Source organism: Vulpes vulpes, chromosome 6 (genome assembly GCF_048418805.1).
Source record: "Vulpes vulpes isolate BD-2025 chromosome 6, VulVul3, whole genome shotgun sequence".
Taxonomy (NCBI): Eukaryota; Metazoa; Chordata; class Mammalia; order Carnivora; family Canidae; genus Vulpes; species Vulpes vulpes.
Genome location: NC_132785.1, coordinates 130,319,620 through 130,333,850, shown reverse-complemented (window position 1 = coordinate 130,333,850; position 14,231 = coordinate 130,319,620). Strand labels below are relative to the sequence as shown.

At 68.7% G+C, this 14,231-nt stretch overlaps 1 protein-coding gene across 7 annotated transcripts in view; it reads right to left on the bottom strand.

The window, feature by feature from the left end:
- Positions 1-949: 949 nt before the first annotated feature.
- Positions 950-14,231, bottom strand: part of INF2 (inverted formin 2) — a 29,339-nt gene continuing 16,057 nt past the window's right edge. For 5 of the 7 annotated variants that reach the window (XM_072762478.1, XM_072762481.1, XM_072762483.1 and 2 more), the window contains exons 4-23: positions 14,006-14,165; positions 13,546-13,579; positions 12,531-12,672; positions 11,906-12,047; positions 11,078-11,755; positions 10,566-10,711; positions 10,432-10,493; positions 9,800-9,902; positions 9,488-9,573; positions 9,073-9,173; positions 8,332-8,402; positions 8,118-8,225; positions 7,959-8,029; positions 7,207-7,327; positions 6,529-6,693; positions 6,307-6,409; positions 5,966-6,127; positions 5,030-5,635; positions 4,518-4,574; positions 950-1,883 (exon numbers count right to left, since the gene is read on the bottom strand). In XM_072762478.1, coding sequence (XP_072618579.1) covers positions 4,519-4,574; positions 5,030-5,635; positions 5,966-6,127; positions 6,307-6,409; positions 6,529-6,693; positions 7,207-7,327; positions 7,959-8,029; positions 8,118-8,225; positions 8,332-8,402; positions 9,073-9,173; positions 9,488-9,573; positions 9,800-9,902; positions 10,432-10,493; positions 10,566-10,711; positions 11,078-11,755; positions 11,906-12,047; positions 12,531-12,672; positions 13,546-13,579; positions 14,006-14,165 — 3,117 coding nt within the window. In that variant the 3' untranslated portion in view covers positions 950-1,883; position 4,518. The other 2 variants (XM_072762480.1, XM_072762479.1) reach the window with 2 other exon arrangements.

Genomic DNA, 14,231 nt, shown 5'->3' with positions numbered 1-14,231 from the left:
TGACCTCTGGGCCCCCCGCTCCAGGGGCAGAGCGCACCCCAGGACCACAGGGCACGCGGTGGTCCCGACACAGCCCTCATGCGCACCCGCACGGCCGCCAGCGCCTGGAGCGCCAAATAGGGCCTGGCGGGGACGACACACCGGCCGCCGCTTTGTGGTCCTGTAAGAAGTTAAAACCTCAGCCTATGAGAAAGGGAAGCCCACGTCCACAGCAGTTTCACTCGGAAGCACCCCCGGGGTGGGGGGCCAGGGGGCGTCACCCGAGGAGGCAGAGCCAGGCCGACCCGGACAGCCGGGTGTTACTCAGCCACGAAGAGGAATGGAGTGTCCACACGCGCTACCACACCGCGGATCTCCAAGACACGCTACGTGGGAGTCACCGGCACGTGGTGTGACCCTTTGCAGGAAACGTCCACAGAAAACCAATCTATGGGGCAGCCCGGGTGGCTCAGCGGTTTAGCGCCTGCCTTCGGCCCAGGGCGTGATCCTGGGGACCCGGGATCGAGTCCCACATCCGGCTCCCGGTGCACGGAGCCTGCTTCTCCCTCGGCCTGTGTCTCTGCCTCTCTCTGTGTGTGTCTCTCATGAATAAATAAAATCTTAAAAAAAAAAAAAGGAAGCCAATGTATCGAAACAGAGAGCAGATTTGGGGGCCGGCAGAGGCAGCATGGGGAGTGAATGCTAAGCGGACTTTCAGGGGATGATGGAATATTCTAGAATGGACCATGGTGCTTGGACACCTCGTACATCTGAAGAGTCACTACCTATACACCAACGGGGGGTGAGCCTCCTGTAAGGGGTGTGCTCACCTCCCGCACTGGGGTCTGCTCAGCACCGGCTCGGCCCCGGGTGCTCTGTGAGGCAGGCAGCCCCCCCCACGCCCCCCCCATACACGGCACTGCCTGCCCCCCCGCACGTTCGCCCGCCGCTCTGAACGCCACGCAGCCACTCCCTGGGCCAGCTCTCCTTTATTGGTCTGAGCCTCTCCAGATGCCAGCCTTGGGCTACCTCTCAGCCTGGGGGGGGTGGGAGGGGGTCGTGGCCAGCCTCCTGGAGGAGGCGGCGGTGGCAGGGTGCGTCACTCCGTTGACAAGGTGGCCAGGCCCTGGCCGTGGCAGCGAGGGCGGACACCCTGCTACCCCAGGGCTGTATGTACCGGGATGGGGGCCGACTCCGTGGGATCGCCCGCCGGTCTGCGGAGCAGGGGGGCCGTGGCCTGTTTGTGCGGATGCTGGCCAGCCCGCCCCTACCCAAGGCCCTAGGGTCCTCGCTCCCTCCCTCCCACGCACCCACGCACAACTCAGCTACCACAGAAGAGCAGAAGTGCATACGCAATCCTATTTCAGTTAAAACCCGCTCTGCTCCGGCGCAGCTCAACAGGTGGAGGGGCAGAGCGGGAGCAGGGGCCGGGGGCTGAGGCCTGGGACGGGGCGGCGGCAGGGTCGGGGCTCCCGTGGCTTTGTGGGGAGAGGGCTCGAGGGCCGGTCTCCAGAAGCATCCGGGCCGCTGGCTGGAGGCCTGTAAGCTGGCGCCCTGGGGACACGGCCCCTGCCCTGGGGACTCAGCCCTGCGGGCAGCGCTGCGGTGCATGCGGGTGCAGGCGCGGCCATCGGCATTCAGGGAGCAGACCGCGGGGCGCTGGGGCGTGCAGGCTGTCTAGGAGGGGCCGGGGCCGGGCCGGGCCTGTTGGGGTCCCGGCCACAATGCCCCAAGAAGCTCGGGGAGCCCCACGTCCCTGGAGGGTAAGGCACAGAGTTTTGGTTTCCCAGGGGCCCGGTTCCAGCCTGGCCCGGGGGAGCCCCACTCAGCGGCACATCCGGTGACCCAGTGCTGGGGGGGCAGCCGCGGGCACGCTCACTTGGCTTTGGGCTTAAGGCTGAGGCCTGCGGAGCGAGAGGAAACGGCAGCGTTAGCAGGCGCGCGGGGCCGGGCTCCGGACGTCGTCGTCATCGTCGTCACCACCACTGCCCCATGGCCGCACTGGGTCCCCCTGCGTCCCCCCCCCGACCCCGGGCCCTTGCCCTCGGGCAGCAAGACCCTTCCAGGAGGAAGGTGCGGGGATGACCCCCAGCCAGCTGGCTCCTGTCCACCTGCACCTGCCCAGGCTGGATTCGAGGCCTGCTCTGTTCCCGCCCCCCTGCCCCTCTCCTACCTCCCCGTTCTCTCCCCCCCAGCTCAGCTCTCCCCCTCCCCCTTTTCTCTCCCCCTCAGCTCAGCTCTCCCCCTCCCCCCTCCTCTCCCCGCCAGCTCAGCTCTCCCCCTCCCCGTTCTCTCCCCCTCAGCTCAGCTCTCCCCCTCCCCCTGTTCTCTCCCCTCCAGCTCAGCTCTCCCCCTCCCCCTGTTCTCTCCCCAGCTCAGCTCTCCCCCTCCCCCCATTCTCCCCCCAGCCCAGCTCTCCCCCCTCCCCCCGTTCTTTACCCCCCCAGCTCAGCTCTCCCCCGCTCCCCCCGTTCTCCCCCACAGCTCAGCTCTCCCCACTCCCCCGTTCTCTCCCCCCAGGCCCAGGCCACACCACCTCCCCTCATCAATCCCCACTGCTGCGTCTCCCCACAGCATCCTCAGCTGCATCCCAAGCAGCCCCTTACACTGGAAGCCTCCTGACTGGTCTTTTCCCAGCTCGGTCCTGAGGGCCAGAGCCCACCCCCACAGTTCCCTCCACCCGCAACTCCCCCCAAGCCCCGTGGCCCAGGGCTCAGCTCTTTCCCCCACATGCCCCCTGTGGGTCTCAAGCAGGCACAAAGGTCACTCATCATCCAGAGCAGGGTTTTTGTCTGCACCTCCCCCACCCCCCACCCTGCCACTGTGCCAGGATCCAGGGCAAGGCAGGGCCAGGTCACTGGCTGTGGGATAAATGGCCCGAGCACCTCCTGAGGTGTCATGTGTGTGCAATTCCTGCTCCAACACAGTCCGGAACCCGTGGGTGGGGGCATGGGACCCACCCGAAGTGAACGTGCCTTCCACGGTTCCAGCGCACACGGGACAGAGGCTGGAGGTGTGGTCCCGGCTAGGATCTCAGTTCCCCAACCCACAAGGGGTGACAGGCCTGCCTGAGGACACCTGCCTGGGCCCTGCTGGGGGAGGGGGAGGGGCGGGGAGAGCAGCCCCCTTCCTAGGAGGAGACCCCAGGTGGGCTCAGGGGCCAAAGGGCATGACGTCCCTGGCTTTGAACTCCTTCAGGGAAGTTGAGAGCAATGCAGCAAATGCTGACCGTCACTTTGCTACGTTTTGCTAGTTGTGGCTGCTTCAGGGTGAAGGGTACGTGGTGTTCACTATGATCTTACAAGTTCCCTGTCAGGTGTCAGGGTGAAGTTTTTCCAAAAAAAAAAAGTTGAGGCGATAAGGAGGCTGGGATTCCTTCCTCCTGCCTCCAGCTGCCGGGATGGTGGGCCGGGGCAGGGGAGCGAGCGTGCAGCAGCAGACCCCGTGCCGGGGGACTGGGAGCCACCATCCCCCGGGGCTGATCCCTTTGGGAGCACAGACTCGTGCTGGGCACACGGATGGTTCACTGGGCAGCGGCCACATGTGGCTGCCGGCCCCCCAGACCCCCAGACCACACGGCCCAGCGTCCCCCACACCCACCCAGGACCAGCAGCTGGGCCCCGATCCCAACTCCTAAGGGACCCACCAGTGCAAGTGTACGGCTGTGTTTTATGCTCAGAAAGTAACCCCAGAAGCAAACTCTGGAACTGAGGTTAAAGACTATACCCAGCAGCGCCCCCGACTTCACCCCTGCCCTTGCCTCTTCAGGGCACTGCTGGGTCAAGGGGGTCAGCCCAGCGCGGTGGCACCCAGCCGGATGCAGGTGGGTGGAGAACCAGGCGGCCCCCCAGAACGGGATCTGCGCTCCAGCAGCACAGTCCAGAACACAGTAGGGACCCCAGGCCTCCATCTGCATCTGTGAGCTTCTCGGGCCACGTCAGGGGGCACTGATGGTCCTGCCCATACTCAGGGGGCCTGGGGGGCCTGGCACTGTTGCCCAGGACCTGCCTACAGACCCATTTGTGGTCCTGGCTGCCAGGGAGAGGGCTGGTGGACCGCTACTCCCTGGCAGCTGGCCCTGGGACTGTCCCTGTCCCTCACTCCTCCCCGGGGGCTGGGAGTCAGGAAAGCCACAGGTCAACCAGACTGCATGGGACAGGGGCAGCCTGTCCCGCTGGGCCTGGGAGGCCAAGCTGCCCCTGCCCTCTCTGACCTGCACCCTGCTCCCTGGAGGGCGCCCCAGGTGGTCTTCCCCCCCCCCCCCCCCCGCCGCCCTCTCAAGGCCCGTCTGCCTGGCGCGCAGCTGAGGTCGCACCTTGCCACCGCGCAGACACCAGCTAAGCAAGGCTCCCGCCCTTGCAGAGAGGGAAGGGACGACAGAGGGCCAGGCGCGTCCCACCACCAGCGGCAGAGGAGGGCAGGGCTTGCTGACAGGCCCAGGCAGGCTGGAGGAAGCCAGGTTAGTGCCCGGGAGGGGCTGGGCGCGGCCCCTGCCTCTGCGGCCACCGTTAGTGCGCAGCGCCAGCTCGAGTACGTACCTTACTGAATCACACACGATCTTTTTGTTTTATTATCATCAGGGGCAGGGACAACCTCTGCTTTCAAATAAGAGAAATGCACTCAACGGCCTACTCCTAAACTACCCTGAACTCAGAGCTGGGGCCGGCGACCTGGCACTCGGGCTGCGTGGACGAGGAGCCAAACGCGGCTGGGCCTCAGGCAGCCCCTGGCTCCACGGCCCGGCTGCCACTCCCTGCTGGAGGCAGCGCAAAACGGGGGTTAGTGGCTTAGGGGCGTGGGGACGAGGCCAGCGGCCCCCCCCAGAGCTGCCCCTCCCAGTGCGTCAGGGTGGCCACCTCCTCTCCTGCAGGCCGTGGGCACGTCCCGGGAATCACCCGCTCTTGGGGGGCAGGGGAGGGAATGTCTGGGCTGCAGCATGAGGCTCAGGGCCCCACCGTGGGACGGATGAGCCCCAACCACACACTAACGCCTCCCAGCAGGGCCCTGCTTTGAGGGGACAAGGAATGATGGGAGGGGAGCCCCGAGTTACCTTCCTGGCTCCTGGAGGGGCGCTTCTTCCTTCGCCTGCCCATCCGCTTCGAGGCCTGTCCCCGGGCGCTGGGGAGAGTGCCGGACCCCGAGGAGTCCGTGACTGCGTCCTCAGAGAACGACCTGTCCAGGGATGTGTCCAGCGCAGAGTCTGGGGCTGTGTCCTCCTGGTCCCCATCCCCGTCCCCGTCCCCGACAGGGCCTGTGGCGGGGGGGTCGGTGCTGCGGCCGCGGGCGGCTGCCTCCTGCGGGGCCCGGACGGTGCTGTCGGCCTCGGCCAGGCAGACGCCCCGAGGGACTGTGGGCTCTTCAGCGTCTTGGGCCCCGGAGGGCTTGTCACCCGAGATCCTGAGAGGCTTCAGGGCCTGGGCCCCTCCCAGCACCACTGGCCAGGCGCCCTGAGGAGGCGGGGGCCCCTGGGGGTCCTCGGGGGCCAGGAACTCGCTGGCATCGGTGTACCAGGAAGAGCGTCTCTCCTGGGGCCCGGGCCCGCCGTCCTCGGGTGCGTCCACGGTGGGCTGCGGGCTGGGGGCGACGGCGTCCGCGAGGTCCAAGCCCTGGGGATCGGAGGTGGGGCCGCCGCCTCCCACGGGGCCTCTGGCGGCCGCTGTGGACACAGGGTAGGACCGGCGTGGGCGGGCCCGGCTCCCAGGCCCCGACTCGGGGTGCGCCCCCAGGGGCTCCGTCCATCCCAGCCCCGCAGAGCCGCCTGGCCCGGGCCTTCCCGGGGGGGCTCCGGAGAGCGGGCCTCGGCGTCCAGGGTCAGCCCACGCGGGGCCTGCTTCCCCCGGGGCAGCCACGCAGAGCGCAGCACCCCTCCCGCAGGCCCGGGCCGGCCTCTCCCGCCACCGCAGCCCGGAGCCCCGGGGCCCCGTGTCAGAGCCCCCCGCCCCCCAGCCCCACCTCTCGGGCAGCGCAAGGCGGGAGAGGGTCTCACCAGGCGCCCTGTCCCTCGGGGGGTCTGCGGCGGCCGCCTTGCTGCCCCCCTCCGCGTCCCCTCGGCCGCGGGCCGTCTTCCGCAGCTGGAAGCCCTTCCTGATGTCGGCCAGCAGGGCGTCGATGACACACACCTCCTCCTGCTTCCCGACGCCCCTCCTGACTGAGAGGCCCCAGAGACCCTCAGAGATGCCGCGGTCCCTGAGCCCACCCGGCTGACCCTGAAGGTGACCTGGAGGGCTGGGGGGCCACCGGAGCCTGGGGTCGGGGTCGGGGGAGCGGCCCACGTGCAGACCCGGCCCCGCGAGCCCCCCCACCCCGGCCTCCCGGGCCTGGCCTCACCAGGCTTCCCATCCTCGCCCCGCGGCCTCCGCGCCTCCTCCTCCGCCAGCTGCTGCTTCCTCCTCTCGGCCTTCGCCGCCTGCTCCTTCCGCTCCTTGTTCTCCTGCGAGGGGGACACACGGAGCCCGTGACCCCCAGCCCCCGAGGGACGGCCGGGCCTGGCGCCGCGGGGCCATTCCACCTGCAACGCCTGAGGTCGGCGAGGGGCTGCGGCCGGCCCACCTTCAGGGCGCGGATGAAGAGGTCGCGGAAAGTCTTCATGATGCCAAATGTGTCCTCCAGGGACAGCTGCTGGGCGTCCTCACACAGGTAACTGGCCAGCTCTAGCTTCTTCTGCTCGATGGCCTGGAACACCTCATCCAGCGCCTGGGAGGCCTTGATGATGGTCTGGGGGCGGGGGGGCACGGTCACAGCCCTGCGGGAGCCCCACAGTGGTGCCACCTGCCACCACGGGGATGGGGCCGGGCTGCAGGAGGGTGATGGCCACCTGCACTGGCCCCCACAGGCAGCGGCGTCTGGGTGGGACCAGGAGGTCTGGATACTGGGGTCCCTGGGATCAGGGAAGCCCCACACTTATAGGACCTACTCCGGAGACCAAGGACAGCAATGCAACCCTCCTGCAGCGCCCCAACCCTGGGGTGGTCTTCTCCCACGCTCACCTGGCCCTGCCTTGTTCACTAGCCTAGCCTGGCACAAACCCTGCGGGGCCCCCAAACCCCCAGATGTCATTGGGCACTGCCTCCCCCGGCCCAGACCACCCCCCCGAGGTTGCCGGGCACTGCCTTCCCTGGCCCAGACCCCCACCCCGAGGTCACCAGGCACTGCCTCCCCCGGCCCAGACCACCCCCCACAGGTCACCGGGCACTGCCTCTCCCAGCCCAGAACCCTGCTCGAGCTTGCCTGCAGGCGCTGGCTGTACTGCTCCTGCACCTCTGGAACAGAGGAGGACACCTTCCGCTCCATCTCCAGAAGCTTCTTCAGGTTGCTGCTGGACTCAGAACGGATGATCTCAAGATTGATCCTAAAACATATCCCAGAGCCAGGTGGGGTCAGGAACAGCTGATATCCGGTCTTGTGGGGCCCGTGGGGGTCCTCAGCCCGCACACCTATGGGGACAGTAGGGGACACTGGACTGCACCCCTGCAGGTCACCAGAAGCAGTCAGAGCTCTGGAGAGGGCCATGTGGTGCCGGTGACGGACAAGCCGGGACAATGACCCAATGCTTCAGCCTGACTTTGGCTCTCAGGCCTGAGAACCCTCTGTAGCAGCATGTACCTGCAGTTGGAAGGTCTAGGCCACCCTCCCTGAGTTGCGCCCCCCCGGGCTCAGTGACCCCACGGACGCAGCCCCACCTACCCCGGCCTGTTTCCCCATCCGTACAAGGGGAGTGGCACAGCCTTCCCCGTGGGCTGCTGTGAGGATCCACCTTGAACAGAGGCAGTGTCGGCCTAGCTCCTGGTGTGACTGTGACCAGGTCACACCCCATGTCTCCTGGGCCTCAGTGTCCACCCAAGGTCTATCCCGAGGTGACAGTAAGCATTCTCTGGGGCAGGGGCTCCCGGGGGCCCAGGGTTGTGCTGCGGCCATGAGGCCCAGCCTGGCCCAGCCACCTCCCAGGCCAGGACCAGAGGGGGGCGGGGCGGGGTACCTACCCTGCCGCCTGGGAGGGCTGCTCCAGGTCCTGCGGCAGCTGCAGGAGGTCCGGGTGGCTCTTCTCCGCCTCCTGCAACAGGACGTGTCCCCTGAGCGCTGCTGTGGCCACACCCTGGCCCAGGGATGCCCAAGCCTCAGGGGCCACCCTGAGGACCCACCTCCAACACGTGGTGCAGCAGCGTCACACGGCTCTGCTGGGACTTGGTCTCCGTGAGCTTCAGCAGTGTTTGGATCTTGAAGCCATCAGCGTCCCCCGTGTGGCTGCCCTGCGAGGGGCAGGGTGAGCAGTGAGTGCCATTGAGGCTTCGGGGGAGGGAAGTGGGGGGTGGGAAGCAGCAGGGGATGGGACGAGCTGGGGCGGGGCCCACTTACATAGTTGAGGAAGTTTCCAATTTTGAGGATCAGCTGGCAAAAGACGGGCAGCCGGTGGCTGTTGAGCAGGCCTGTGGGAGGGCGCCAGGGCTGAGGGAGGGGAGGGTGCTGCGGGTGTCTGAGGCTGTGGCCCGGGGGTCTCAGCGTTCTTCACTCCCCTCCCCTAGGCGCTTCCCCCAAACCCCCTCCGAGCTTGGTCCAGGGCTGGGCAGGGGGGCTGGAACCCCCTCCAGGTTCAGGGGCTCTGGAACCAGGTGTGCCACTCTTAGCACTCACTGACCCCTCACCACCCCGGGGGCAGACGACCCCTGCCCCTTCCTCTGGGTGACGCTGCTGAGAGCAGCCTTCCTGAAGGTCATGGCTGTGGCCTCCCGGGTTCTCAGCTAACTGCCCTTGGGGCTTCGGGGAGGGGAGATGGGAGCAGACGTGCGTCCCTGCCCTGGGGCTGTGGTATTTTCCTGCTCATCCCTCATTTGGAGAAGCGGTGAGCGTACGGTGTCCCGAGCACATATCTGTGTATGCACGCCTGTATCTGCGCACGCCCATGTGGCTGCGTATGCGTGTGCATGCGTGTGTATCTGCGCACATGCAGCCGCGTGTGTGCACCGTGTGCCTGTGGATGCGCACGTGAGTGCATGTGCTCGGTGTGTGTCTTAGAGCAGGGACACGTCTATGTGGGGGGAGGCCAGCAGCCACGGGCCCCCTCCCTGTCCTGAGGCCCCAGGCTTGCCCCCCACTCACTGTTGCAGGCAGCAAGTACCAGCTGGGCCTTGGGCTGCACCATGTCCAGCACGACGGCCGTGCCCTCGCACAGCAGCATGCACTCCACCCGCAGCTGGTAGCTGGGGACACAGCGGGACGTCAGTGGCTGGGCCCCCACCTGCTCTGGGCCCGCGGCTGGGGGCTGCTCACAGGCCGGGTCCTGGGCCGGGTCCCAGGGCGCACTCAGCAGGCCTGGGTGGGGCCCCGGAAGAGCACCAGGCAGGGCTGTGGCCTCCCAGCGGGACGCCCCTCCCTGCCAGAGCTGCGGGTGTGTGAGCGCTGAGTGGAGCCCCCACGGAACAGGGTGCACGGCCCCAGTCTGTCCCCGGGTCTGGGCCCGCTCGCCCTGCCCCTTCCCCACCACGGGCCCCGGGGCCCAGGCCTGCCCGCTCACCAGGGAATGGCCAGCAGAAGGAGGTAGAACTGGTCGGCGTTGGCCAGCTTGGTCCGCTCCTCTGTGAAGGAGCGCAGGTTTTCAATCTGCGGGGAGGAGGCCACTCGTGGGGTTCCAGCTCCCAGCCCGTCCCAGGGAGCCCCCCACTGCCCGGCACCTGCATCTACCTGCTGTCACCACCGTCCCCTCATGTGCGGCATGACAGCTCCCGGTGTCTGCCCACTGAGGCCCCAGGCGGGCTGAGCTCCCAGCTCCCAGCAACCCCGCTCCTACCCTTGCCGGGGAGCCCCCGGGGCACTCACCCCCACTCACCTCATGCTTCTCAGGAAGGAGCTTGAGGAGCTGCTTGAGAACCTCCACGTCGAATTTGCTGGTGTCCCCAGCCTGGATCATAGCAGCGACGTCCTCGTTGGAGCTGCAGGAGAGGGGGCGCAGTGGGGGTGGGGGCAGAGGGAGCGCAGCGGCCTCCTGTGGGCCCCCGGGGACCCTGCGGTCGGGACTGCCCTCAGCCAGGACCCCTCTGCTGCTCACACCCGTGAGGCTGCAGGGGCCCAGCTGCCGGGGGCACACAGGAACCAGGCTGGGGGCTGAGCACCACACTCCCAGTCTGCACCCTCTGCCTCCTCCTCCCAGGGGGCTGCTCAGGACCGGGGCACGCCGGCTCACGCATGCCCGCGAGCTGCAGGGAAGGACTCGGCGGCTGGGAGTCCCGCCCGCCTGGGGCCTCAGCTTCCCGGGGTGGGGGTGCGGGTGGGGGTGCGGGTGGCACGGCTGGTCTCCAGGGCCCGCCCCGCGAGGGGGTGTGTACTTCCCAGGAGCGGCCTGCAGAGGGCACCGTGGAGCCCAGGACGGCGGGGGCGGGGCCGGGGCGGGGCCAGGACCGAGGGGGCGGGGCCAGGACCTAGGGGCCGGGCCAGGGGCGGGGCCTAGCCCGGGCCGCTCACCACTTAAACTGCTTCAGGAAGATGTTGAGATGCAGGCTCTTCTTCGCGTCCAGAAACGTGACCTGGAAGACAGCCCGCAGGCGTTGGGACGTGCAGGGCGGCCAGGCCCCGGCCCCAGCCCGGCCCGGCCCCACCTCCTTGGGCTCCTTCCTGGCGGCAGCGGCCGCCGGCTCCTTGGCCTTGGCCTCGGGGAAGCAGAAGAGCCGCTCGATGCTGCAGAAGTCAGGCTCCAGCACCAGGGCGCCCGGGCAGCTCAGCGAGGCCCACATGGAGCTGTGCTCTGCGGACCAGGTGTCCCCGTCAGGCTCACGGCCACCCCGGGGCCCGAGAGCCCCCGGCCGCCGGCACCTGCGGCATGTGCAGGTGCCATCCAGGCCTTCCAGCGGCCCTGGCCGTGACCCGCTCCGAGCATCCGCACCCAGGGCCTGGGCAGCGCAGGGGGCGGCATCGGAGGCACACCTCGGCTTACAGCCGTGGGCACGGGGGGGGGGCCACAGGGTCTTCAGGCATGACCTCTGACCTGTTCCCCCCAGGACCCAGGGCTACGTCGGGAGCAGGGACTGAACCGCCGCCCTGGCCGGTAGCAGGGGGACACAGACACACAGGGCCGGGCCCCTGCCCCCCGCGGAGCCTGGGGCGCCCTCACCTTGCGCCACGTTGGACGGCAGCTTCTGCCAGTTGAGCTTCTTCATGCGCACAGTGGGAGGGTTTACTCGCCGGTGGCTCGGGACCCAGGCAGAGCCCAGGCCCGGGTCCCTGTGGGGCACGATGATCTCCTCCTCGCCGCCACCCGCCGCAGAGGAGCCAGAGGTACCCGGCAGGGGTGGGGGTGGAGGGGCGCCCATGCCAGGCGGTGGGGGTGGGGGTGGGGGTGGGCACCCCGGGAGCGGCGGAGGTGGGGGAGGCTGGGCCCCACCAGAGACAGGCAGTGGGGGTGGTGGAGGGGGTGGGGGGGCTGGGGCCCCCAGGCCTGGCAGTGGGGGCGGTGGAGGGGGAGGGGGAGGAGGCCCTGCCCCCAAGCCAGGCAGTGGGGGTGCAGGGGGGATTGGGGTGGGCGCCTGCGGCTCCAGGCCCTTCGGCTCTGGGGCAGTCACGCTGCTTGTGCTCTGGACATCGACCACGTGCCGGCTGGTGAGGTCTGCCTCGGGCTGCTGGTCCTCCACGCCCGGCTTCGGGGTGCCGCTGTTTTGGGGCACGCTGCCCCTCCGACTCTGGCCGAGGTCCGCCTGGACACTCTTGTGGGCCTTGTTCAGGGGACTTGGGCGTGGCCGCCCCTTGACAGCCAGGAGCCGCTCCACCATCTCCTCTAGGGTACACTCCTGGACTGTGGGGGTTCGGGGTGAGGGCCCAGGTCAGAGACGTGGGTGCGGGGCGGCGGAAAGGCCTGCTCACTGCCCCCCGGCCGCGGGCGGGTCAGGCCGAGGCCCGAGCCCTCCCACAGCGCTCCCAGGGCCCCCGCGTGCCCCGCGCTCACCATCGCTGGCCAGGAGCACGGCCCGGTTCACCAGGCTCTCCAGAGCCTCCCAGAGCAGCTGGCTGGAGGGGAGGCCGGGCTCCAGGTAGAGCAGGCCCTGCAGCACGGACAGCAGCTGGGCGGAGGCCGGGGAGCAGCTCACCTGGGCGCGGCCGGAGAGCGGGGGTCAGCGGCCGAGCCCTTGCCGGGCGGGCTGACAACGGTGGGCTTCCGAGGCCGGGACCGTCCCCGCTGTCGCCGTCCTGGGCCTGGTGAGGGGCCGGAGCCCGGGTTCCCTGATGGCCACGCTGCGGCCAGCTGGGGTTGGACAACTGTCCGTGCCGGGCGCTGCCCTGTGCTTGGAGGGACGCCGCCCAGCATCCCTGGTCTCTGCCCACCCGAAGCCAGCGGTACCCCTGCCCACCCCAGATGTCTCCAGGTGTCCCTGGACGCCCCCCGGGGACACGTGCCCGTGGCTCTGAGGGACAGGAGGTGCCGGCCAGGGAGGGCCAGCTGGACCAGACACCGCCCCCCGGCCCCTGCAGCTCCATGACGTGGCTCCCGATATGGCCTCAGTGCTCCGGCCCCGGTGGGTCTGCCGGGGTCACGGCCTCTGACCCCGGCCGGGAGACAGGCCCCGGCTCACCTTGTGGAACACAGAAGCGAACACCTCCTGGTGGCTGTTCATGTTGACGCCGCCACAGACCCGCAGGAGCTCCTCCTCGTCCTCCGCCTTGGCCTCCTCGAAGGCCTCCAGCTGGATCAGCAGGTCGGCGTCCTCCAGGTCCCTGGGGTGGGGTGGGGGGCACAGGCTGAGGCTGTGCCCTACCAGCCGCCCCCCAACCTGGCACACATGTGCAGACGACCCGGGCAGGGCTGTGCTGGGCACGTGGCCACTGTGGCCAGGACGGGCGTGGCTGGAGGTCACCAGTGCCCTAAGGCCCTTGAGAAGGGGGAGAGAAAGTTCTCACACCTGGGGGGGCACGCTGGCGGCTTCCCAGCATGCAGGGGTGCTGGGAGGGCAGCACCCACACCACATGGAGGGGTCCGCCCTGGCCTCTGTGAGGGGCAGGCCTTCCGGCCTGGGCAGTGGGAGCTGCAGCGCGCACGGGGCCCTGCACCTGCCGCTCACCTTGGCCTGGCCGGCGAACGGCGCCCCTGGCGGCAGGGCGGGCCCCTCTCGGCATCTAGCAACCTCACACCCAGGCTCCTCCTCTGGGCCCCCCACGGCCCAGCTGACCGCCCCCACCCAGGAGAGTGCACCTCATGGGGCCCAGGATGGGGTTTCGCGGCTACGTGGGCTCCCAGGCACCACCAAGTTTGAATTTCAGACAAACAGCAAATGATTTTTAGTATAAGTGTATCCTATACGACATCTGGGATATACTTGCACTACAGGAGGGCTCTGCTGTCTACCTAACTCCCACTTAGCGGGGCGTCCTGTGTTGCACCTGGCAAGCCCGGTCCCTAGGGGCAGCTGCCCAGCCCCCGGTTCTGCGCAGTGACCCATCAGGCAAACCGTCGTCACTGGGACCGGGGCCCACAGGCTGGGCCCACTGGGGCTACTGCTGCACGTCCCCTCCTGCCCGTCTGGGGGTACTGCTTGGGACCCAAGGGCCTCAAGGTGAGCCTGGCTTCGGAGAACAGTGATGCCGACTCACCGTAGCCGCGTCAGAATGTCCAGCAGCTGCAACCCTGGGAAGGGACAGTGGGGTGAGCGGCCTCAGGGGCTGCTCTGGTCAGCTCCCACCCCGGGGCCGCTTGCACCTGCTCCTGCCTTCCCCTCTGCTCTTGCCCTGGGCTTACTGCCACCCCCAGGATACTCAGCCCAGGGGGCAGGAGGGGGACCCTGCCATTCTTACAGGTACCAGCAACACTCTGGAGGGGACACGCGGTCGTACCCACTCAGTGGTCATTGCCACCCCTGGCAGGACAGCACTGGGGGGTCAGCGTCACATTGAGAGCCACCCCCAAAGGCCCCGAGTCCACCAAAGGGAGCAGGTGGGGGCAGCTTCCCAGAGACCTCCCCTGGGGTCCTGGAGGGGAGCGCGTGGGCCGGGTCAGCCAGGGGGCACCAGAGGCAGAGGCACAGCGGGGCCTCCGGGGGGCGTGGGCGGTCACCAGTGAACTCCCCGCGCAGCTGGGTGCGGGTGCGGAGGTCCTCAGGGCCCAGGATGATGGCATTGATCACACTGAGCAGGGTGACGACATAGGGCACGTTGTCGCTGTCAGAGAGCTCGTTCATGATGACGCTAAAGCGGTACTGCTGGTTGCACACCGTCTGCGGGGTGGGCAGGGGTCAGCGTGCGCCGAGGCCCACCACGGCCCCAGGCGCCCCCGAGGCTCA